The following is a 26048-nucleotide window of genomic DNA, read 5'->3' on the forward strand; positions in this document are numbered from 1 at the left end:
ACACCATCCCCAGGGAGTGGAAGGACCTCTCTATACCTTTACTATAGGCAGGCTGAGAGGTACAAGGAGGACTGCAGTGCTGTAGGAAGCTGCTCAGGTGTCCTCCAGCACGGACCAGGCCAACCTGCCTTTGGAGGAGGGCAGGCCAAGGACAGCACATCACACATGCTTCACTCACTTTTAAACATTCTTGTATCTTTGTACTATCCCAACCCCTTCCTCTCCTGCTAGAACAGAATTTTTTCATCAAGAGTATGGTGGCAAGTGACTTGCAGAAAATGTGCTTTTACCTGGATGGTCAGTACACAACATGCTTTAGAATGGAAACCCTGCAGAAAGACAAAAGCCCACCTAAAACCCTGCTTGAGAAACTGCTCTAACAAAGCTTGCTGAGTAAGGGGATGGTATTGAGCCTCTCTGGCTCCTAAGAAGAAATCTAATGGAAAAAAAAAAAAAAAAGTTGCTCCTGGAAACATAAAAGTCTGAACAAAAGCCCAGAAAGATTCCTACAGGCAACTAACTGCTCAGAAAACGATTCAAGCAATCGTATCATTGAGCACAGCAGAGGGAACTAGGTGGTTCTGGTTAATAAAGTGAATTTTCTCCCTGAGGAAAGAATAGGCTGCCATGCTATCACAGCACATAAGACAGAGGCACCTCAACTCCAGCTTTTTGTGGTCCTCTTTCCATGGCTACCTTTTGCTCTCTGGTACAGGGCTCCCCTGAATTTCAGCCTTCCGACCTTGAGGCTGCATCTCCAGCCCTGCCAAGGGGATCCAGATGACAGAAGAGGAAATACTTGCTAGATCTCCTCTGTGCAACACCTCAGGACATTTCTGGTGTGCACAAGTCCTTCCCTCAGCCATCCCAGCAGTCATCCAGCTGCTGGACCTTGTCACAACCTGCACAAGGAACTCCATGAGTATGAGCTGCCAGCCCCTGGATTTAATCGCTTGCAACAGAGCAGCTACAAACTTTGGATTTCCTTTCTTTATTATTTCTTTGCACACAGGCTGCTGGCTTCACAACTTTGGCAGCACATCCTAATTAAAAAAGGTACTCTTCAACTTGATCCACGGTGAGAAGAGCCAGACTCTCCAAAGAGGTGGCAGGGGTTGTGTTAAAAACCTCGTCTCCGCTCTCATCTGCAAGAAAACTAATTTGGATAACTCTGTCCTCAATCTTGCCAACAGTGGAATACACCTCTCCACAACAGGTTTGACAGCAGAATGTGATGTGATGAAAAGACTGCATTTAGGTTGGACGTAAGCAAGGCCATTAACTCATATTTCAGCAGGTTCAGCACAATCTCAATAGCAAAGTAACACACTAACTGGCAACATCTGTCTCCAGGGCACAACTCCGACCCCATACAAAAAGGATGCATGAGCCTCTCGCCATCCCAGGTGGGCTTGGCAGGGCAAAATCCTGCCATTTTTTATCCAGTATTCACCAGTTTATGGGAAAAAAGCACTGGGGCAATTTATCCTTTAGGTGTAGCTTGCAATGGTGGCTGCTTTTAGTGTAAACTGCATTTCTTTTCCTCTTTCCCACCCCCCACAGGGATCTGGAAACCACAGCTGGTATATCTACAAAGAGCTCTGTGGGTGCAGGGGGGCAACAAAGAGGCAATAACGCAGACAGAGACAAACTGCGCTGTGTAGCTGCCAAGCCCTTGCTTTCCTTCAGAGAGTCCTTTTTGGGGAGTGGGGAGGGAGGAATGAGGAGCAATTTTAATGCTATTTATAATTATTATTACAGAAAGTGCAGCTACTTGCAAACGAATCTGTTGCATCAAGCAGAGCCAACACACAGTAATTTCGGTGTCAACAGCTGAACTATTCAATTAAGTGGCCCTGGCTGGATCTCCAACGCCTGTCCCACTGTGAAGCTAATAGTGCTCTCACAAGGAACATGGCTAGAGATGCTCTACCAGCCCTGGCTAGAGCATCTCTACCCAGACATCTTTCTCCATGGGGAAGAAAAAAAAAAAAAGAAAAAGAAAAAAAAAAAAAGGATTGAGGCTTTGCTAAGCCCAGCCACAGAGTAAATGCACTCTGCTTTCCAGCCACAGCGATCCCAAAATCTGATGGGGGAGGAAAATCCCCTTTGCTACACCCTGTTCTCTACTTAGTTTCCAGCAAGAGGCAAGTTTGGGGGGACAGCAGAGAGGTGTGCCAGGCTACTTTGACTCCTGGTGTGGCAGTAGGAGGTAATCCAGCAGCACCAGCAAAGTTGAGAAAAGAAGCTGTCATGCTCATTTATATATGTAAGTGATCCAGAGAATTATCAGCTAAATTATTTAAATGTCCCATTACTATTAAATTACTGGGCATTCATTGTAAGAACAGTCATAATACAGTAACTAATTTGGTATTAATGTGAATGTCAGCGTTTCATTGCAGTTATTTTGTACTTCATCATAAGATAATTTACCAATAAATTAATTGGCTTAATTGCTTCCTCCAAACCCAGGAGAACTACAGATGACATGACTTTTAAAAAGTGTCCATGCTCACTCCCCATCTTTCTGCTTTAACCGCACCAAGCAGGAACGCCCCATTTGAAACACTTGGGGAGGAACAGCCAAAAAAGAGAGCGCAAGGTGTGACTTCACCCTCCCAGACACAACAAAGTCTTGGCTGTACAATAAAGAACCTTGCTCTGTGGATTTTAATATGCTTTAAACACAGGGCTTTCTGGGAGCAGGAGCCCAGATTTCAGTGCCAGCTTTGCAGGGTCTCGGGTGGTGGGCAAGGAGCACACCCCTAGTACTCAGCCTCCATCCAAGGCAGGGGAAGCACCTGGGAGCCATTCTTGCCCACCTCCCTGTTGCACAAATTCCCCACATCACCTTCGCCTCCCCAAAATGCCTATGAGCCCAAATCCCTATCAACTGGACATCAGCCAAACCAGCCAGAGCAGACACTCAACCCACAGGTGACAGTTGGAAATAAGTTGCCATCAATTTGCCACAAGGCAAAAAAAAAAAAAAAGTGCCACAATCAGGATTTGGAGTGTGTGGTGGATAGCCTGCCTCAGATGTCTGCCAACTGATTGAAACCCTATCAATAAGTCTGAGAAACACAAGCCGTTTCACATAGCCCCTGGAATAGGATGAGTAAGAAACCAAAACCAAGTAGAGCCTTACATCATGAGGCACCACCTCCACGCTACTCTACAGCACCCACCAACCACCCAGGGAAGAGCCGTCCCAGTCTCTTTGCAGACCCCAGCCACCATCCCTGCTGGCATCTGTGCAGGAGATGCATCCACCTCCCGGCAGCAAGCTCTGGGGGATGCAGCCAACCAAAGGCAGCCTTGGTCCCATGCAGTCAGGCAGGAGGGCCGCATCCTCACAGCGAGGAGGGAGGAAGAACAGCCCTCACTAGGTAAAAGGCAGCAGCCACCATGGAGTCGTGCTTTCACAATATGCCTCGGGTATTATTAGGTCCCTGGCTTATGTCAAGCGCTCGGGTTATGTTGCTGTGGCCAAAGCCCTTTAATCAGAAACTGTAACTCCTGTTAAAAGCAGTGCCAGCCCTTGTCTCTGATCCCTGCCAATTTTACATGAGCTATTTTGCCTCGCTAGCCTGTGCTGATTTAGAGATATGATTATTGGGAACGCCACTGCCTTCCTGAAAGCTGACTCCTCCAGCACTGGGATTTTTACAACCAGTACTGAAGCACTCTGGCAACCACAGCAAGTCTCCCAGAGCTCCCACTCCTCCATTCCCCAGGAGGTTAGGAAAAGTTTACTGCTGTTTTCTTCTCCAGGGGATGGACAAAAAGCTCCATCGATATCACAGTGGGAAAGGACAGCTATTTTCTCCAGTTTCTTGATTTAAAGATTTCTTAATAAATTAGCAGGACTCTTTTGCATAGCACTGGGAACACATTGCACCAGCCTCAGCGCTTTGGCACACGCTCCTCCACCATCAGGGAGGGATCAGCCTAGCTGCGAAATGCTGCTAAATCGTTATTTATGATCATTTGCCCCGGTCCTGGGCAGCCTGCATCACACCAGGCTGGCAAACACTCCGACTCCAGGTGGGAACACCCCAAGGGAACATATCCTTCCAGCATACCCTGGCCAGATGTGAGTCCCAACCATGCAGTGCCTGTTGTAGCTTATTGTTTAGGTTGCCACTGGAATTAAAAAACAACCCAACATTTCTCAACAACCGCCACCCCCCCAAATCTGGTAATACAAAGTGAAGATGACTGTTCTATTAACTCCCATCCTGCATCAGCAATTTTCTAAAGTGTGGAAACATTATAATTGACTTTTCTGCTAGTAGCAAAGTGTAATTTTTTTCTTAATACTTCCTAAGTCAGTAATGCATTTCAAAAGCCTCCAATGCCACTACCACAATAGGATTACAAATTAGCACATTTTTAGCTTTTCATTAAACACAATACCAAAAAAAAAAAAGTCTCATCATATTAGGGTTTCTCTCCTCATTATTGAAAGTACTGCGACTTTGGAACTTCGCACAGCAAATTATAATGCACTCAGCCTGGGTCCATTGTAAATCAGGGCTTCAAAAACGGTGTCACGTAGTCGGGCCCTCTTTAAGCACTGAAAATATTGGAGTCTATTTGAAAACGCCTTATGTAGTCTTTCACTAGCCTTGCAAATCATCACAGCACTGGATAGAGCTTCCTTTTATTTTTTTGCCTCATGGCATCAAGCCATTTCTATTCTGACCAAAAAAAGAGGATTATTTCTTGCTGGGATTTCAAAAAAAAAAAACCTGCACCTAAGATAACAAGCTACATAAAATCCCCAAATCATTTAGGGCTCTTGTTCAGCTTTGCATGACATCCATGGGGCTGTCCTCTTCAAAGGAGAGGGGGATTCTCCAGCCGGACCCCTGGCTCGCTGCCCTGGGATGCCCCTGGCCAACGGTGCTGTTCAGAGGCCACTGCTAAAATGCCACCATGGGGCAATCACAGGCATGGTGCCTAGGGCTCTGGCTAATTCCTGAGCTGTGCACTGAAAGGCCTCTACCCTGGCAGGACACAGCAGAAGAGGGAGCATTTCTTTCGCCAGGCAAACAAGCACCAGCCCATTTTTGTGGGCTGTTGCCTCCTACAAAAGCACTGAACACAACTTCAGTTGGCCCGTGGCTTTACAGCCCTCAGCTGGAGTGCCCTTTCTTGGCAGAGGCAGGGAAAATAATAGGGGATAGGCCAGCATGGGAGCAGGGAGAGGCTTGCACCCCACTCCCGGACCCCCCAAACCAGGTACCATCCCAGGGCAGGGCACTGCCAGGCTCTGCTCCCAACTGCCCGGTGACCTTAAGGCCAAAGAATGGGAAATGCAAACTCCACATGCTTTCCCATCTTCCTAGTCCTCTGAAAAAAGGCTAAACACATCCCTAATCCCCCCTGAACAGCTTCAAATAACGCCAACACTCCACAGTTTCCCATAGGCAGGATGACCCTCTCCTTAGAAGTATTGATGCCCAAACCAGCAAGAAAGTCATCAGTAACAAGACAACTAAGTGCACCTAGAAGCAAAGGGAGAGCCATGAAACGAGGCTGTTTGCATCTGAAAAGGGCAGCTGCAAGCTAACAGCAAGGTAAAGAGCATTTCCTAATGTCTTCCCTTACTTTAGGCTTCTAACCTGCCTCAGTTTCCCCAAGAGGGAAAAGGCAACCAGCAGCAACACAAGGCAACGATTAATACAAACACTGGGAAGGGCTGAAGGACATCTCACAGCAAAGGCAACAGCAGCACTCAAAATAAGCAACAGAGAGCAAGGAATTGGTATGATGAGGACCTGCAGAGGAGAGCCAGCAACATCACAAAAAACCAAACACAGGGAACTTGTCTTCTTACCCTCGAAGGGTCACAGCTTCTGCACAGTCATAGCTGGTACATGGCCACCAGCAAGCAAAAAGAATGCAACTGCTGCTTTGCCCATTATTGCCCAAGAAACCCTCCAAAGCCCACAGCCAGTCAACAAACCCTAAGAAATTCAGGGGCTGAGGCTTTTCTCTGGCTCAGCAGATCGTCTTCAAATGGGAAACCCAGACCACCTGCTGCCCTCACAGCAGGAGACACTCGTCAGCTGCTGCAGCGAGGCCTTAGCAAAGCCAATGGGGCAAGAGAGTCATGAAGCCTGGGGACCTCAGCTGGTTCTCCTCCACCATTTCTTCTGGTAGGTGTCCAGGGTGAGGTCCCAGTGTTCCCATCAAGCTGTAAAGCATCTCAACTGGGTCTAGCTCTGGGTAGAGCCTTTTCTACAGGTTTCCTTCCAAAAGTATGCTTTGGGAGCAAAAATCATTTTGATGACAGCAGTGAGCATACAGGGGGGGTGAGGATCTCTGCAAGGCCCTTCCTGCCCCATTGACCCACTCATGAAAAGAAGGAAAGGCCCTGTGATAAACAGCCATGCATGGAGCTGCCAGATGGGGTAGGGATGGACATGGTGGGGGGAGTACAGAACCTCTTCCACCTTCAGTCCCTCCTCCTTCCCTGTACTGTGGGTCTCCATTCCTCTCCATCCAACCCCTGTCCTGCCCTGGAGCCACAGCATGGTTTGGTGGCAAAGGGTTTATCTTGGATTGGTTGTGGGTTTTCCCAGTTCTCCCAGATGAAACCGGTTCAGGTCTGGGATCAAATCAGCCTGCTCCAGCCACCTCCAGCAGTGTTTCCATCCTCATTTCAGGACAATAAGCTCTTACAGAAGAGGACCAGAGGTGCTGGTTTTCAACCTCAAACACACTGTTATTTGTCCCAGCTCCTGGTATAATGAGTCGTACAAGGAGAAGCCACCATGCCTGCCCACCCTTTTGCTTTCTAAGTAAAAATAACTCAAGATCAAACTCCAGGAAGAAAAAAAAGATGGAGAGGAAATAGAATGGGCTGAAACAAAAGGGAAATCATCAAGAAAGACTATTTGGAGTGCAAGGGAAAATCTAGGCATCAGCCATTAAGACTGGACCGGCCAAGCCCTAGTGAAAGCTTGACAAGAGGTTAAAGGTTGGGTGCAGTCATGTCCTTTCATTAGGACTAATTGGAGCAGTGGGTAGACTGGAGGATTAGCAGGAGGAGATGGAAATCATGCAAATGAGCCCTTCAGCCAGCAAAGCCAATAGCCCCACTCAGCAAAAAGTTTGGCTAAGTTACACCCATAATTGCTCTAATTAAAGGTGCACTCAGATGGCTCCATCCCAAATGCCACTGCTCAGGCAGCTCCCAAAAAGCCTCTCATGGCAGCATGCTTTGGGAGGAGGTGCTGGGCAGTGAGAAATGCTAAAATGCACCAAACCAGCCCAGAATTTGGGCAGCGTCATTTCAAAGCCTGATGGAAGCCTGCGCAGGCATGGTGGCCTCCCAGCCCACCACCCACATTAGCCTAAAAACACCCAGCAGAGAGCAACCCCTCCTCACCCATTGGGGTGGGGTGGAGAGGCCATGCATGTGGGCACACCATGGTGCCATCTCATGGCCCAAAAACCTGCCCCATCCTTGCATCGTCTTCTCCAGCCCGCCTAGGAGACACCTCTATCCCTGAACCCCTTGAGCAGGGTTGGTCCCTGAGCCAGCACTTCATTTTAGGCTTACAAAGCCATCCCCCCTCCACCGCCAAGATAAAGCTCCCAATTCTGGGATGTCCCTGACCCTCCAGTAATGTACTATCACCCTGGCAACCCCCTCCACCAGCTAACGAAGCCCCTCGTGGGGGGATGGTGGGGGCAGCCCAAAGCCCCACCCCCACACACATTGCCACCTGAGCCACCCTCCACGTTCGGCGGGGAAACTCCTCAGTGTCACAGCTCATGGAGAATGGGGCGTGGGGGGGGGCAGGGGGGCGGGGGACGATGCACTGACGGCTCGGCTCGCTGTCGTGACAGATGTTCCAGGTGCCCTGAAAACCGGCTGCCTCATCCCACCGTGGCAGCAACCTGTAATTTCCGAGGCAGCATTTCCAGCCTGTACCCTGCAAGTGATGGGGGGGGGGGGGGGGGGGGGCAGGAATGAAGGCCGAGTGGAGCAGGCAAACCAGATGGCTCTCTCATTAAAGTGCAGCTGCACCAGGGAGAGGTCGTAGCTGTAATGAATCGGGCCGAGTCCCCACTAATTAATGCTGACAAGCGAAGTTCAGATGTGTCCACTGCTAAGGAATAAATCAATCTTCCAGAAATGGATACAGCCAACAAGACATAGTTGAGTTTGTTCTTCTGTGTCCCAGAGGGCAAGCAATTATCTCCATAACTTTCTAGTTAGGGTGCACTTGGGAAACACAACTTCCGATCCATAAATACCTTCCTTCCACAACTACGTTACACTTTCAGGTGTCAAAAGCTAATTTTGCTCAGGAGCAAAACAGCACAGGATGGCACGAAACCCAGCGAAGGGCTTGTTGAAGCTTGTGGTGCCATCCAGCTCCTCTGTTTCTACCTCTCATAGCATTTTGGCAAAGAAAAACCTGTTGGATGGCAATGATGCTCCTGGTGGAGACCCAGTTAGGGAATGGGGTGAATCAGCTTCAGTTCTCATGAGTTTGGGGAAAAGGACTACATATTGAGTCCTGAGGTGCCCAGAGCTGGATCCTCACCCTATAATCATTTGTAAGTCCCTTCTTTACATGGTCAGCCTGAGAGTGGTGGTGTTGACACGTGGCACATCACATTCCTGGTGTCTCTCATCCCAGGAGGGGGTCCTGCATTATGAACCCTACAAGGAGCCTCTAACCCCTTCCTCCTTCCCTTTCTGCAATTGCACCCTCTCTCCTTCTCCCCAAGACCACAGATTCCCCCAGGGATGCCATGGTGGCACCCACTAGCCACAGGGCACTTGGCAATGGGGGGTTGACCCACCTTGCATCTCCCTGCCCCGGCAACCATGGGAGAGCACTGGCTGCAGTGCTGGCTAAACCAAGAGCAAACTCATGCCGTGGGGATGCCAACTTTTGCCCTGCCTCAGCTCACCAGCAAAAATGCCTGCATGGCCCCAGTAGCACTTTTTGGGGTACGCAGAGACATTGCCACCTTATGCTGCCCTACGAGCCACTTCAGTCAAGCAAGATATTTTCTCCATCCTTCCATCCCACCCTGTTATATAGGACAATGTTATTTCACTTGTCTCATTTCCCTCTCTTTTTTTTTTCACCAGACCCAGCCAAACTCAAGATGAAAACAATGCTCTGGTGCCATTAAACAGCCGGTGGAGCCCAATCCCCTGCTGAACCCAGCAGTGTTGAAACTTTAAGTGCAGGAACAAACTTTTTTTCTGAGCACTCAAGAGATGCTTCTCGTATTCTGAGGGATGGTGCCAGGGTTGGTGGCATCTCCTGGGGGAGTTCCCCAGCACAGCTACTCTCTCGCCCTTCCCCATTACACACCACCTTCACAAAAGAAAATCGTCCCTGCTTCTCAGTAGAGGGTTTATTGTGCACGTTTCTTTTCAGCATCACTGTTGTCACTGGCTGCTTCTCTGCTCCTAAGTCCCACCAGGTGTAACTAGACCAGGGCTGGTGGGTTTTATAGCAGCAGCACGCAGGCAGGTGCTTGGATTGCGGCCTTGGGGCATCAAAGTTTGAGGTGGACATTAAAAAAGAGGTGTTATGCAGCAAAACCAGCCTTCATGCAGGGAAGGACCAGTCCTTGCACTGCTCACATTGCGTCAAACCCTCTTGGGCACAACCTTCAAACCATCACTACCCAGAAATCATGGCTTTGCCGTATCCATTCAGCCATATGCCTTCTAAGAGAAGCAGTAGTGAGAGGAAAAAAATGCAGAAAGGAACCTGAGCCTCTCCGGCATCCCCAAATCTAAGGTGAACCAAGCTGAAAGCTTTGTGTCTGCGCCCGCTCATGCCACTGACCAAGAGCCCTTTGCAGCCCAGAGCAGCAGAGGCACCACGGTCCAGCACCTTCCTTTGCCAAAGGGGCTCCAAGATTTTAGAGTAAAGGGGGAAAGAAAAAAACAACCCACAACATTTACAGCCCACAAACCAGCAACCTCAAGGGTGGTTGCTAAAAATAACCCGGTCTCCTTGCTGCCGGAGATGAGGCACGGGCTGATAATTAGCAAATGCCATCACCCAGCCTCATACTGTAAGGGGGCCACTTGACGGAGGGTCAGTCCGAGATGGTTTTCCAGGCTGGCACCCAGTGTGACATTTCATGAGTGCATTACTGAGGGGTAAATAATTGGTAGGGCTCCCCTTTGCCTTTAAAAGTGGATGCACACTGGGACTGAATTCCCAGGGGATAATTAACACAGCTGCAATTCTTCAGCAGGGAGCAGGGTAGAAGGGAAGCCTGGTATTTTCAGTTAAGCAAAGACCTACAGTTTTTTTATTCCTATAACTGATGGAAAAAGGAGAGCACTGCATGGTTATGAGAACTGGAAAGGGTATTTTTTGTTGTTGTTGAACTGAATTATTTACGTTTGACGAAGAAGGGCCACTATAAACCAGCATAGCACAGAATATCTTTCCATACTATATAAAGCTGTTAAAGGGAAATGTTTCAGCACTATTTATATATTATCTAATTTCCAATAAAAACTGGACAAAATCAATGCAGCCTTGGGACGAGTTTATATTTCAGCAGGCAGCAGTTTTTAGAGGAGAGCTGGTCCGTCAGCTGCCTCCACTCATGCAATTGCATCTGAAAAAGTTTGGGGGGGGGGTGGGGGGTGTGCAAAGCATGACCCCCCCATCCCGGCACAGAGGTGGGCGTTAATCCTGTGGTCTGACCCCCTCGCTCAGCCACCAGGCGCATAACTGGGCAGCGCTGTCACATGGAGTGGGGAGGGGGAGCACTGGAAATATAAATGTGGGGACATTTCAGTGGCATGTTGGCTGTTTGCAAGGTGGCACCTGGCTCCAAGAGGAGATTAAACCTCCTGCCCTGCGCTGCCTGGCTGGGGATGGTGTCCAGCAGGGACAAGCAAGCGTCGCTCGGGAGAGCTGCCCTCACGCTGCCGTCCCTCCAAGGTAGGCTTGGGCAGCTGATGGTTTATTTCACTGCTTGGTGGCCTCATCATCCCTCCTGCCCACCTCCCGGTCCCCTGGATGCAGGCACAGCATCCCCTCCCCACAGCTGTGGGGTGCCGGGGGGGACACAACCACTGCAGGAAGCTCCGCCACTCAGCCAGCTCATTTTAATTATTTGGGGGGGTTAGAGGGGGTGTAAGCTTTAAATCAGTCACGCGTTGCAATTCGCGCTTGAGAGCAGCTGGAGGAGGCAGTGCCGTGGGCTGCCAGCCCTCGGGCTCCTTCACCATGCTGGAAATTTCCCTGGAAAAAAAAAATAATAATAATAACGCCATTCACTGCTGCCGACGGGCAGCTGTAAATCACAGCGGCAGTGCCAGGAGCTCTCAGCACAGTCACATCTTGACTCAACGGATTTTTTAAGGCAGCCTGATGGTTTCTTGAACTGGCAGGGCAAGTTACAGGCTGAAATCTCCCCGGTGTGAGGACTAAGTCATTATGTGGCAGCTTAACTTGGAGAACAAGCTCATGCTGAAGTCATTTTGCTTCTGTGTATCGTGCTCTTTCATGTGCCAGGAATGAGTTTTCCTCGTAATGTGAAACCAGCACAGACAATTTCAGTCATTATTAATAGACGCACATGATCTGAGGAAGTAAAATGCTTAATGTTTTGTTAAATGAGGTGTACTCTGCAAACAGTCGTACACAGGAAGAAGGTTAAGATGCTACCCCTGCATTAGAGATTAATGAGCGCGAGGCTACTGCTAATGAAGTGCTCATCCTTGCCAACGTTTGAGGCCCGATGCTGTGTGGGCACATCTCTACTGAAGTAAGGACACATAAGGATGATCCTAGGCTTAACTGGTTGCAGGATCAGGCCCTCAGATCCTCAGGGTCTTGAGATGTGGGGATGAGGATGCTGAAGGGAGAGGTGATGCACCCAAGGCCATGCAGCACAGCAATGGCAGAGGAGAAAGTAGGGCTGCGGGGTCCCAGCCTTCCTCCACCACCCAAAATTGCTGCCCAAAGGTGACAGGTAGTTTATAAGCAGTTGAACCCCCCATTTTCCTTCAAAACCCAACCAGGGTCTTCTCCCCACCTCCTGGACAGCCCCTGGATGCTCCACAGGTGCCCTGGCTGCCAGCTCCTCTCTGCAGTAAATAGCTACTGCCCACACAGCAGTGTTCCCCTTAAACACAAAAACGGCGTTTCATCCTGACATCACTTTCCACTCATCGGTGGAAAACGCACTTGAGTCGACTGTCAGGAGCTCAGGCTCGTGCGTTTATATGTGCTGCTCAGCTACAAGAGGACTTTTTCTTTCTACTCTTGCTGGCCCTGGCTATTTTTAACCCCCTCAGTCAGTGATGATGTTAATCCTATCATTACCATGACCCAAGGAGTGAGTGTTATATGCAAATAGATGCTAATTAAAGGCTTGCTAGCAGGGGTCACAGGGTATTTCAACACACTCTCAACAGCAGTTTAATGCCAGACAACACACGTACCCCTAACAAAATTAGCCCACGTCTGACTGAGAAGGTATAGATTCCCCACTAAATATACCAGGCTGCCAGCATGGGACGTGGTCTGTGCCATGCTAAGGTAATCCCCCCGGTGCAAGGGAGGGCACATGAAGGCAGGCTTCCTCCACGCCACCACAAAAATATTACAGGGTTGTTAACAAGCGGAGAGGGAAAGCAAGCCAGGGCTGCAGATATAAGATGCAGGACAAGTTCCCGGGGAAAATGATCCCAGTCTGTGCAACTCTATAGGTCTCCAAAACTTCTGCACTGGCTAAGGGACCCCAGGGGAGAATGAGGCTATTTTTCATGCCAAAGCACTGCTTTGAGGAGGTGGTTCTGTTGATACCAGAAGGGTGATGGGGCACAGAAGGACTGGAGGTAGCAGAATAGCAACAAGTGGTAAAAAAAGAGAGAAAGACTGATGGGATTCAGAGGTTCAAACAAACCGAGCAGTTGTGGACAGTCAAGTGGGAAGGCCAGCCTTAAGTTCAAGGGGGAGAAAGAAAACAGGGAAGACCACCTAGGTTGACCTCAAATTAGGGCCCACTGCAGCTGCAGGTGAACAGGGACGTCAAGGCAGGGGGTCTTTTACACAAGAGGTTAATTTACACAAGGACCCCAAGTCAGACCCCCCCATGGCTCAGCACAGCCCCATCCTGGATAGGCACACTGTGGGGGTTTTTTGTGGCTCCATGCTCTTCTCATAGTCTTTGGGGCCAGAAGGCTGGACGTCACCACAGCCACACTGAGGAAGCCCACAAAGAAACTTCAGATGGCTCTTACAGCATGGATGTGTTGGCCTGGGGGCAGCACAAGGATGCTTATGGTCACCTGCAGGAGCCCAGCAAGGGTCCCACTTGCAGAAGACTACAGAGGAGATCCCAAACATTTCTCCCAGCCCCAGGCTGACTGTACACGGAAGGAACCATGAAGCAGTTCAGCAGTCTCTCCACATCTTGTTGCTTTGATATAGTTTAACATCTTCCCGAGATCTGCTTTGGTCATGTTTATTCCCTGGGGAGGTGGGGCGGGAGGGCTGGGGGTGGGGGGGGGTGTCACCCAGAGCCTCCAAGTCACAAGATGCCAAGGTCTATTCTCATCCCTGCTGAGGACTTCTCCCATGACCTTGAGGAAAGGAGCCATGAGCCTCAGGGCAGTAGGAGCCAGGGACACTCCGCTGGCATCCGTCCCTGTGCTTGAACGGCAGCAGAGGCTGGGCTATTTCTCTCTCCTATACAAGGTATCTGCGGGGAGAGCAGCTCCCCCTGCCAAAGCCCCAGGAGGATTTGTACCTCACTCACCTTTGCCAAGCGCTTTGCAACCCTGCAGGAACACACCAGCATGCCAGCCTACATCATGTTGGCCACTAATGTGATGCCCAGATTGTTCTGTATAGCAACTATGAGACTGGAAACAGGTATGAGTGCCTTAAAGAGAAAAAAAATAGTGTTAGGCAGAGGAAAAAATCCAAACCAGATTCTCAGAGTTCAGAGCACACAAATAAGGTTACATGAGGCTGGGCAGACAAGAACTGACTGAATTTCTCATCTTTTTTTTTTACTCCATAAATGCTAGGCACCATTCTCCTCCCAGCCTAAACACCCCTGCCCCAAACTGCTGCCTGCAATCAAACCAGTGATTTAATCCAAGAGGTGCTGCCACAAGACAGCCCAGTGACCGTTTGACCCTCATTGTATCGCCTGCCCGTTATTATCTGACCCCACCGGACTTATAAATACAACAACAATAGAGCCTTAACTGGATTATAATTAGACAATGAGCCCAGGAGGATGGAAACAATGAACTATAAAAGCCCATCTACCCTCCCAGCTAGGACCTACACACACAGGAAGCACTGGAATGGGCGAGTTACCGGGACCTGTAACAGAAAAGCTACAGATTTCCCCCAAATTGGATTCGGAGCATCCTCTAACAGCTTGTGCTCCTGCCACTGATTATTACACGGCCCTGGTCACAGGAGACCTGAGAAGCCTCAAGGTCCTGACTGACCAATACTATCAAGATGTCAACCTGGTTTTTGAGATCAGTAAAAATGAGCTGGAGTGGCAGGTGAAAAGCCAAGCCTCTTATGGACTCTCAGGTACTTTTACTTTAAAGGCCAGTCCAGAAAAATTTAAAAACCGGGTATTTACTAACCCTAAATAGGAGAGGTGCAGTGCATTCAAGTGCCTAACGCTGCTTTTATAGAGCATGTTCCAGAGGTGGCTGGTTTCTGGCTAGCTGACAGTGCCCTGCAGCCCTAGCCATAAACCTTCAGCACTTTCTTTCATTATTTTCTTCTCTTCTGCACATACTAACCCACCAGACGGGCAGGGAAGTGTAAAAAGTGTGTGTCCACAAGATTTTTTCAGGTCAGGACAGGGTGCTCTGTGGCTTAGGCACGCTTGCAAGAGGGCTCAGACTGAATTCCCTGTGCAGGGGCTCAGAAAGAGCAGCCTGGTCCTATCTGGGAGGAATAAGATGCTCCCAGGGCAGTGGTACCTGGTGCCTCCCAACCCCAGATGCTCCCAGGTGCTCACTGTGCATCTACTGATGGTCCTGGAGCTGCTGGGAAGTGCAGTGCCTTGCTCCAGCTGAGCCCAAACCAGACACATCCCATGCCTGGCCCTGCATCACCCTCCCAACATGCTCCCACCCAGTTTGGGTGCCTTCAGGCCCAGTCCAGGCACAGCAAAGAGAGTTTTTTCCTCCCCTGGGTGCAGGTGGAGAATTTGTGAGCTGTCTTTTTAGCTCCTGCCAACAAGGTCTTGCAGACAGGTTGCAGGCAGGGCATTGGCTTACCCAGCTCGTGCCATATGAAATCCTGCTCCTGGATGTGCACATGCTGGGGGTGATTTGCTTCCCCTCTTGCCAACAGCGCTCGGAGCAGCCACCAACCATAGCCAGGCTCTTTGAAACCCCTAAAGCTGCCAGGAAGGTAAAAGAAAAATGGAAAAAGCAGCACATTGATGTGGTTTATTCAGAAGGCTGGTGCCCATGGGACAGGATCATCCCGCACCCTGTCCCCAGTACAAACCCTGTGGGGCCCCAGTGAGCCAGGCCTGGGCATCAGCCCCGCTCCCTCCTCCCCGCAGGGCTGTGGTCACTGGAGTATAAGCGGGAGCTGATCACCCCGCTCTGCCTCGCTGCCCGCTGGGGTCACACCGCCTGCCTACGCCATCTCCTCCACCGACGGGCCGACCCCAACCTGGCGCTGGGGGGGCAGAGGCCCCTGCACGAAGCCTGCCTTGGGGGGCACGCCAACTGCATCGAGCTGCTGCTGGAGCACCAGGCTGACCCCAACCTGAGAAGTGATGAGGGCCTGGCCCCGCTGCACCTCTGTACCACCCAAGACTCGCTGGGGTAAGGAGAGGATCGCCCGTCAGCATCCCCCCCACTGACAACCTCAACCTATGTCCCCTGTACACAGAACCAGTGCTTTTATCTCTGTGGGGTGCAAAAAAGCTACCAAGGTCCCCAGCAAGGCTCCCCACATGCTCCCACTTCTCCCAGTTGCGTCAGCTGCTGCAACGAGTGCAGCAGAGATGAAAAGGGATATTTCGGTGCCGGGCACATTGCATGGCCTGGGTCTCTTTCCAATGGACAGGAGCAGCCCAGCCTAACTCTTCATGCTTTTCCTTCCTCCTCTTTTCTGGTGATCACTATGTTCTGCATTCCAGGTCAGGCACACTTTCCCCAGGAGGTGCTCAGGATGGGTCCGGTCATGGGGCACATAGGTGACCCACAACTTTCTGCACTCCTCAGCCCATGCTGACCCCATCCGAGAGGGAGGTCAGTGCCAATCAGGGTACCTGCTTCACCTCAAATCCCAGTCCCAAGGTCGTAACGAAGGGATGGGGTCTGCAGGGCGGGGAGTGATACTCCCGCCTCCTCGCCCCACACAAGCCATGTACCTTGGTTTATAGCTGGGGCTAAGGCTTGGTTGTGTGCATCCGCTTCCTTCTCACCCTGGGTCAGCATCAGCATCACATAGAGAAGGGCATAAATGTTGCCTTGAAAAAATAATCTTTTCACGCATGCGTGTATGTCTCGGTAGAGCTTTAAGTGCCTGAATCATTAGACCCAGGGAATCGGGATTATATTTTTTTTAATATCTTTTTATAAAGAGCTCAGCCCCTTGATATCCTGACGAAACTGCTTATGGCCATAGAGAATTTCATCATCTGCCAGCTTCAGTGAAATGCCACCCTGGCTTCAATTCTCTCTGCTTTAAGCAGGCAGCAAGCTTAACTAGAAGTAAGTGGTGAAGGCAAGATTCCCACTACGGATTCAGTGTATTGTGGGCCGAGTGTCAGAGAAAGAGCTCTGCAAAAGAAAAGCAGGCAGAGAGGAAAAAGTTTGCAGACATAAATATCTCAAACCCAGCTTATAAATAGTGTCTACAAGATGGCAAAAAATCAGATGTTCATCAAATTCTGATTCAGCCAAAAATTTAGTGATTAAATCGCATCCTTGGTGTGACGAGATTCAGAGGGAGTGGGGTGGGTAAGGGAGGATGCTACAAGCAGCCCTCATCACTAATGAGGAACTGATTTTGGTTCCTTCACCCAAGCTCCCTTTTGACCTTAAAGTCTTCAGTCTCCAAACCCAAAGCCATCCTAAAATGTCCCACGAGGGTATTTTAGGCTTCACTGACTTGCTCCGCCTCCATAGAGGTAGGGCACAGAAACCAACCTGGTGCATGGAGAGGGGACCCCATGGCCCACAGAAGTCCAGGTATCCTGGGTTTGGCCAGGTGCTTCGAACCATATACATATATATATATATTAAAAACGAGGTGTTTTCACCAATTTACATGTTATTTCTTCCAAAAGGGGGACGGCAGGCGAGCCAGCAAGTGGCAACACGGGGATCAGACAGACGCAACATGGAAACAGCTGAGTTATAAGCCCTTGAATATTGGAGCTTTATAATGGAAATACTGAGAGACCCTTAGCTACGCTACCCAGTGCTATGGGGGCTTCTACAATAACTAAGCCAACTCCCTTGAAAGATCAAAAATTAATAGACATTTCAGACAGGTTTTGAGGTTTCGACCGCTGCTTTTCAATTGCAAAGACTTTGCTAAAGTTAGAGACTGAGGAGGTCAAGCTTTAGGTAACACAAACATTTCCTCTTTGATTAGGGGGAGACTACTTTACCTTGCCTTTTTTTGTTATTTTATTATTTTTTTTATTGAGTAGTAGATTTTAGGTCATCCTTAATTTTTTACTGACAATAAAGAGCAGGTCATTGACCTACATAGAGAGCTATTTTATTTTTCTCCCTCTCGATAACAATGGCCAGAACACCTATGTGCCAGGTTCTTCTGTATTCCCATATACTCGGCAATTCACCATGGGGGCAGGACTTAAAACCTTTGAGCCTCTCAGTGACTGGGATAAAAAAAAATTATCTGGGCTTCCTTCCAGCCATTTGAGCTTCAGAATCCATGAGATTTCAACAAAAAGGATATCAGAGCTTTAATCTAGGAGCTTTTTGAAGAGATGGGAAAAAAAAAAGTTCCAGTAAAGTTCAGTCTTACCTTCTTCACTTTAGGAGCTGTTCATGCCAACGTCGGCCTATTTAGTAGAGTTCCTCTCCTTGACCTCTTTTTTACAGCAGAGATAATTAACATGGTGGGGTAAGATGAGTCTCTAAATTCACTGCACTCTCTCCCTGGTGCTCTCCCTTTTCCCTCTTAAAGCTGGGATGATTAAAGGAGTCTGCCTTTATTGGCACCCCGAAAAAAAATAAAATAAAAGTAATTGAGGGGGAGAGGAAGAGTCTCAACTCTCCCGGCAGTGCCAGCGGGAAGAGAAGGCGCAGGGCGGTGGGAAGGCGTGGGCAGCATCACAGGGATGCAGGATGTAGCCCCCCCCTCCCATCGTGGTACTCATGGCAGAAGAGATGGTGAACGCTACCACGTTTGCAGAGCTGTCCTTCAGATCTGTGAGTCAGAAAAAGCTCTCTGAAGATCCCAGGGTTCCCATGTAACCAGGGAGAGCCTACCGGGAGAGAAATCCCCCAGGGCTTGTCTTCCCCAGCCCACCACATAAGGAAGAGTGCCTTAGTCAGCCAAGGGATGAGGAAAGAAGTTGTCACCCCTACTTCCGTGCAACCTGGGCTTATGGATGAGTGATGCCCTTGCGTCCACTTCAAGTTTTCTCTCCACCCTGGGACCTGAAACCAGAGTTGTCTTCTGACTCAGTGCCTCCAGCTCTGAGGGATGGGCAATAAATGGTGGGATGAGTTAATGCAGGAGGCAAGTTTGTGTCCGTGCAAGAAACGATGGCATAGGGAGTGAGCATAAGAGCTGCCAGCTCGAGGAGACTGGATAGGGTTTGCTTAGGGGATATTAGATGAGGATAGCTCACCACAGGAGGAATTAGCAGAAAACAGGAGACAAGCAGGAAGGCAGGTACCTAAAAAGGCAGCACAATCAAGATAGCAAGCCTCCCAAACCCCAGGGAGATGGGCACCACCCTGCCGTTGGTGGACCTGGCCCCAGCTGTTCCAGCATTGGCCTGGACACGCTGTCCTTTTGGCTGTGGGAAATAAGCATTACTACAAATAAAAAAAGACACCAGATTTTAAAAGCCAGCATTTAGCATCATCTAGTGCTAAACCTTGTCCTCTGCTCCATTTAGTGTTGCTAAAATACAAAACTCAGAGCGTTTGCAGCCATCATTTTGGAAACTCATCCCCCTCACCGGGGAAGACGAGCTCCTTCATGGGTCCTGAGTGAGAAATAAAGAGCCCAAGAGCAGACAGAGAGCACAACCCAAGACTTGACCCTGCTCTTTGGAGAAGCTGCTCCCCAAGCTGGCATGACAGAATGAGGGCTCATACAGATAAATATCCTGAGCTCAGGAAGCTTTGGCAAAGAGACAGTGCAGAGAGCGATGCTCCTGGGCTGGCATCTGCTCTGCGGTGGCAGAGCAGTCCCTGCGCCAGCACAGCCAGCCCTACCATGACCAGCCCTCGGCACCAGCATTGCCATGGCTCACCACTGAGCTTATGGTGCCTGAAAAGGTATTCATCTTGTAAAGAAAAACAGACTTCCTTCCTCCTTCTTTTAGGGAATTAATAAGAATAATCATTACATTCAGAGCCAGGCTTGGGGAAGGCTGTTTTTCCAATCAGGATCAATCCAGCAACAAATCACAGACAGATCGGGAGATGGTCACTCAGACGCCATGAAAAACAACCAAGCAAAGGATGGGCAAGCCTCACTCCAGCCCCAGGGAGGGAAAAAAACCCCACAAACAGTAGATTTTCCCTTAATAAGACTGAGGGCCTGAGTGGGTTTTTGGGACAGGAATGTTCCTCCAGCCTCCACTGCCCCAAACTCCTGCTGGTGATTCATCACATCCCATTTCAAGCTAAATCTCTCTTTTTCAGGCTGGACATTTTTCATTTCAAACTGAGCAGCACCTTACTGAGCCATCCTGGCAGCAAGAGTGCAGGGGAGGGCGATGGGCACATGCTGCCCAACATTGCACTGACATCTGCCTCGATGCTATTGGTGGGTGAAGAAAGAAAGCAAAACCCAATTCATTTAATTCTGTTTATCTGAGCCAGGACGCCAGATCAAGGCAAACCTGTAGTGTTAACACCAGTTAATTAGCACGACTTTAACCTAATGAGTGACTTGCACAAGCGAGGAGACGTTCAAGAGTGTTACCCGTCACCTGCAAATGAGTTAATAAGGGTTTGAAAGTGAGTTTAAACTAGTCAAAATTAGGCATAGTTGTGTGCAAGGGTGGCTCTTTGAGGTATTGCTGTTGCTGGTGAGCTGCTCAGCCAGGTTGATGGTACCAGGCTGGATGGAAAACAAACTGGTTTGCTTTGCCACCCCGTGTCTGAATTTCTGAACTAAACTCGTGGCTTCTTGCGATATTCCCAGAAAATTGGAGAGGAGCCCTCAAAAAGCAGCAAGTGATTGCTAAGCCTTATTTAATGGGATTTTAGTCTAATCTGGTGGTGAACAACAGGGTATCAATAAAAAAACAAGCAGCCAGAAATGCTGATGAAGTGTTAGAACATATGAGTTCATGGGCAGAGATTAGAGACTAAAATAAGAGCATACAGCCAGTGAACAGGAGCAGCAGCTACCCGGCACCTGCTGGTGCCCCATACAGCCAAGCAGGAGGCACATGCTCCTCACAGGGGCCCACTACTTCCATTAACCAGAGGAGATCACCCCGTATTTATAGCCCTTCACTTACACTCCCTCTTTGTGGATGGAGGAGTATCCAGGGGGAAAATTCAATATAAACAGACTTGGGTCTTTTCCAACATTGAACTTGATAATAAACAAGAATAACCCTCCAGCAAAATAGCATCTGGGAAGGATGGAATTTCCACTCTGGTATCTCTAGAAGAATATTTGGGATGTCTAGCAGGAGGCCAAGAGGAATTGAACTTCCATCCCACTCTCGGTAGGGGAAAACCCCATGGCAGAGCAAGGATGCTGGGCTGGAGTGGCTGGGAGCAGCGCTTGGCTTCGCCAGGCAACCCACAATGTACCACCTTTTCCCTGGCAATTAAGGGCAGGGGAATATTCCCTCTGTTTTGCCTGTGCAGCTGCAAACCTTCAGCCTGGGCTCTCTCGATACACAGCGCTTGCCAAAACCAGCATGGTTCTTGTGCTGAGGGTCTCTAGGCACAGCCACCTCCTTGCCTGGGAAGAAGCAGAGTTGCTTTAAAAGTGATCTATTAAATAAATAGCGCAAAAGGGGATTTTTTTTTCTCATGGACTAGGCTGCTGCATGTTTTGCAACCAAGCCAGAAATATATATTTTTTTCCATTTTTCCCTCCAGAACCATCCCTTGGTTTTCCCCAGATATGTTATTTTGGGGTGCCAGAGCTAACTCCAACGTTAGGTTTAAGCTAGCCCAGAGAGGTCCCGAGAGAGTCATCATAATTAGGCCTACAAATTCCCTGCTGTCAAGGACGGACAAGACCAGTAAACATGACTGAGTCGCAGTGTGATTTGCTCCAGCAACAGACCCTCTCCAACAAATTTACCAACCAGCAGCAGACAGCGAGCACCAAAAAACCTCACCAAGACAAGCCATTGCTTGCTGAAGGGATTCAGCATGTTTTAGAGTAAAAGAGGAATTGTAAAATAAGGATCTGAGGATTTGGAGGCTGTCACAACCCCACACTCAATCCATTCACCCCCAACTGCATCCCCAGCAGAGAGCACCCGCAGCAGATGCCTCCAACAAGGTCCAGTGCAGGCTGCCAGCATCTGGGAGCATTACATTTGCAAAGGCTGCAGGCACAGCCTGCCCCCACAGATCTTGCACGATTTTTTTTTCCTGGCAAACTCAGGCTTGATAACACACAGGAAAAGCGGCCCAAGGAGGTGTTTGCAGGTCCCTGCAAGGAGGGTGAATGTCTCATCAGCTCCTATCAAACCTTGGCGGAGGTGACGCTGCAGGTCCAGAAGGATTCAAGCATTATTACTATTGTTTTCCCCACATACGTTAGCATTCATCTGGGCCAGGCAAAACGAGCAATGTTCTGGCACCATCCTTCCTCCCTGGAGCTCCTCTGGCTCTTCTTCCTCCCCATCCCTCCTGCTGGAGGGATGAGACTAGAGCTGTGCTCCTCCACAGCTCCCCCCCATTTTGCTTCTGTATCAGCCCAGAACCCTGCTTAGGGCTCTGGGTGACACCTGAGCTAAAAGAAAAGCATATGAGAGGAAAATAAAACAGGTGAAGCTGGGGGGGGGGGGGGGGGGGGGGGGTAGTGTGAAGGTTGCTAGACCTCACTGGACTCCAGCCAGCCACTGCTGAGGCTTCCTGAAGGACCAGTCTTCCCACCTCCCTAGCAGCATCTCTTGGGAAATGCAAGCTAGCTGCATTTTCAAGATCTTGCTTGGTTAGCATGTGGCTCTGCGCACCACCCCCCCACCCCCCCGCAAAAAACAACTCCTCTGTGCCACAGCGGTGAGCTCGGCCCCACGTGCTAACCCGGCTGCCGACAGCCCTACCCGGACGGTGACATTGAACTGTGCCAGCCCCAGCAGCTCCCAGCAGGAGATGGAGCAGTCACTTTGATTCACTTAGACTGGCTGATCACATCCATTTACTCACAAACACCAAAGAAAATTAAAAAAAAAAAAAAAAAAAAAAAAAAAAAAGCCATTGGGGCATACCAGGCATCTTCAAAGCCTGTCTGTTGTCAGAAGGCTGCAGGCAGAAAGCTCTGATGGGAACCACTGTCCTCACTTTGTATCAACCATGACCCCTCTTTGCAATCACACACAGTGATGTTACAGAGAAGGAGAGGTGGGAGCAGCAATTGAAGATGAGGAAGATTGCTTACCTTGATTTATTCCTCCTGGGACCCGCAGGTGCTGCCACTCCATCATCACCAGGTGCCAAACAAGCCAGCAAATCTTGTTTCCCCAGGCTTAAACCACCTGCAAAAGTGTTTCTTTTCAGGATAGGCAGAAAACACAATCCTTCAGTCCTCTCTGGGGCAGGAGCCCAACACAGGTGTTTGGATCCCTTAACAGGAGAAGGAGAATCCATTTTTATACCCGAGCAAACACACACCGAGCTCTTCTGCCTCATAGAGGTGTTACCGAGGGTTTCCCTCCATGTCAGCTCGGGCCCAGCACAGATTAAGATGGAGGTAGCAGCTTAAGATGTTTTTAGCTGAGAAGCTCTGTGGATGCCAGTCAAGGATGAGATCATATAGATCATCTCCATAACACCCCAGGGCTGTGCCCATGCTGGAAGATGAAACCTCAGCCAACAGATTGATGACGTGAAGGGGCCCATCACCCTAAGTGTCCTCATCATGGCTGGATGCATCCCCCACCCAGCTGGCGTGACAAACTGCGGGCACTGCTTCTGGCGCTGCCCAACCTCTGGCACAGCCAGGACAAGGATTACCATTCCCTGGTGGGTCCAGGATGGTGGGACCCTGGTGGGTCAAGGTGGTCAAGGATGGTCAGGAATGACCGTTCACGAATGATGATGGTCAAGGGCAAGAGGGAGACATTGCCCAAACCACCATCACCACCACCGCCATAGTGGGCACCTGGGCACAGAGTCACCCTTCCCAGCCTCTGCTGCTCCCTCCCAAAATCCCTGAGTGCTACAACCCCTGTGGGAGCCCAGTGCCATTCTGAACCCCCCTATTCTCACCCCACAACACCTCCCACCCCATCATCCCCTGTGGTTCCCACCCTGGTTCATGCCCCCCAAAACCCATACGGGCAGTGCACAGACCCCCCAGCCTCCCCATCTCTTTGCAGATGCGCCAAGCTTCTGCTGAGACATGGGGCCACCATCAACCTGCCAAGTGAGGATGATGGGGAGACAGCTCTGCACGTGGCAGCCAGGCACTGCCTCTGTGACCATGCCTGCCTCTACCTGCGGCATGGGGCACATGTCGACACGCGCAGCTCACGGGAGGAGACGGCCCTCAGCATCCTCTGTGGGCAGGTGCCGGGTGCCGGCGAGGGCTGCCTGCAGCTTTGCCGGCTGCTGGCTGCCCACAGTGCCGATATTGAAGCCTGTGATGAGGTGCAGAGGAGCCCCTTGCACAAGGCATGCGGGGCCGCCAACACCGGCCTGGCATGCTTCCTCCTGCGGCATGGGGCCGACGTCAATGCCATCGACTACAACGGCGTCTCCCCGCTGGGCTGCGTGCTGCAGAGTGCTGCCTTCAAGAGAGAGCTGCGGCCCCACCTCACCGTCCAGCTGCTGCTCAACTATGGCTCCCAGAAGATATGGCCCCCTGCATTCATCAAGGTACCAACCCCAAAACAACCCCCATATATCCCCCCTCACACCCGGGATTTTGCAGTCGCAGTTGGGATGCTTTGGGAAATAAAAAGCCATAGGGTTGGGAGAGCCTCCTGGTCTGGGCAGGGAGAGGGGACCGTGGCATTGGGGTTGACGATGCTGCTGGGAATGATGGAAATGAAAACACCTGCATGCTGTGGCAACAGGGAAAAGCAAGCAGGGCGAAAGCAGGATGGAGCCAGCACAGGCATCTGGGGATGTCAGAGACAAGTGAGACCAGCTTGGTACATCAGACAGCAGCGCAGCCTTCTTACAGCTCTGCATTTCATTGATTTTACATCAAACAATAAAAAAAATATTATCCTGGTTTATCACACAAGGGCTGCACCCAGATGAAGAAGTGCCACAGCAAGGCAGGTCTTCCCACTGCTTCACAGATGCAGAAAGATCTCCAAACCCTGCTGAGACAAACCCTAGGCCTGCCTCATGCAGACACAGGACTATTCCAGCCTGGACCATGGTGGGGTGGGACAAGCCCCGGCTGTAGCACATGGATGCTCTCCTCCTCTGGGCCATGCATCTCTGTCTGAACCTCCTCACATTGCCCATGACTAGGTGCTGAAGTCCTGCGCAGCCGTGCTGGAAGTCATCGAAGTCCTCTTCAATTCCTATTCGCAAATCCCTGTCTCTGAGAAGTGGACTGAGGCAGTGCCAGAGGAGGTGTTCCAGGTGAGATGGCGCTGGTGGTTGGCAGGGATGGCTGAGACCTGAGGAGGAGGTTTTACCCACTGAGCCTTTTTTTTCCTGCCTAAACTTCATTTTGGGTGGGGCAAAAAAAAAATGGAATAGTCCTCGAAGCACTTCCGCACACCAAATTCGTCTCAGCAGCTTTGCATCCCTTTAGCTCCATCAACACCCAAACCCCCCTTCCCACCCCTGGCCCACAACAAAATACAATCCCAGCATATGGAAGTGACCCTGGAACCAGACTGCTGCCTGGCAGGAACCCATGCTACTGATTTTGGTTTTAAAAAGCTTGTCCCCAGATGCTCAACAGGTATGGCCAGCCTGCTCTTGAATGATCTCCAACAGCTGCCTTGCCCCCCGCAGCTCTTTCATCAGCTTGGCTATGAGGGGGACCGGCTGCTGAAATGCAGATAAAGCTCTTCAGGGGATGGGATAAATTAGTTTTATTCCAAGCTAAGGAAAGGCTGAGGCTGCCCAGACCTCGATCCTGCTTTATTTCCCCATCTTAGAAACAAGCAGGTCTCTTCTACCTCAGCTCTAAGGCTTTCTGCTGGGCTGCTGCTTCCAGTGGACGTGAAAGCATCCTCCCCAAACAACACCTGCAGTGAATCTGGGCTTCTTCACGTGCACACCCACAGGAGAATTACTTATCCAGCCTTTGCTTGCAGGAACTCCTTCAAGTGCACAGACCCCTAACCCACCAGCAAACATCACCAATGGGTTTCTTACCTCCTTCCATTAGATCTTCATCTCAGAAGTATTTCTAGCTTGTTTGGCTTAATCAGGGGAAAAAAAAAAAAAAAAAACACACCAACTGATGCTCCTGGTTCATCCCCTCCCTCTTTCTTTGCAGCAGCACCAGTTATTCTACGAGTCCTTTTTCCGGCTGATGGGCACAGTCCGGTGCCTGCAGCACTTATGCCGCTCTGCCATTCGGAAGAAGTTTGGCAGCAAATGCCATTGCCTTATCCTCTTGCTGCCTGTGCCCAAGCCTTTGCACGATTACCTGCTGCTGGAGTCCGAAGGAGTTGTGCTTTGA

The 26048-nt window shown here is 50.1% G+C and overlaps 1 protein-coding gene across 1 annotated transcript; it reads left to right on the forward strand.

Moving 5' to 3' along the window:
- The first annotated feature begins 14347 nt into the window (after positions 1-14347).
- On the forward strand, positions 14348-26048 carry ASB18 (ankyrin repeat and SOCS box containing 18). Its single transcript, XM_086466164.1, has 5 exons — positions 14348-14588; positions 15583-15850; positions 23770-24268; positions 24878-24991; positions 25863-26048. The coding sequence occupies exons 1-5, from the start codon at positions 14348-14350 to the stop codon at positions 26046-26048; spliced, it is 1308 nt and encodes a 435-aa protein (XP_086322290.1).

Source organism: Leptosomus discolor, chromosome 5 (genome assembly GCF_034619465.1).
Source record: "Leptosomus discolor isolate bLepDis1 chromosome 5, bLepDis1.hap2, whole genome shotgun sequence".
Lineage (NCBI taxonomy): Eukaryota > Metazoa > Chordata > Aves > Leptosomiformes > Leptosomidae > Leptosomus > Leptosomus discolor.

Coding starts and splice junctions, on each gene's coding strand:
- ASB18 (XM_086466164.1), top strand. CDS start 14,348: ATGGGCGAGTTACCGGGACCTGTAACAGAAAAGCTACAGATTTCCCCC. Junction 14,589..15,582: donor AGCCTCTTATGGACTCTCAG/GTACTTTTACTT, acceptor TCCTCCCCGCAG/GGCTGTGGTCACTGGAGTAT. Junction 24,992..25,862: donor TGCCAGAGGAGGTGTTCCAG/GTGAGATGGCGC, acceptor CTTTCTTTGCAG/CAGCACCAGTTATTCTACGA.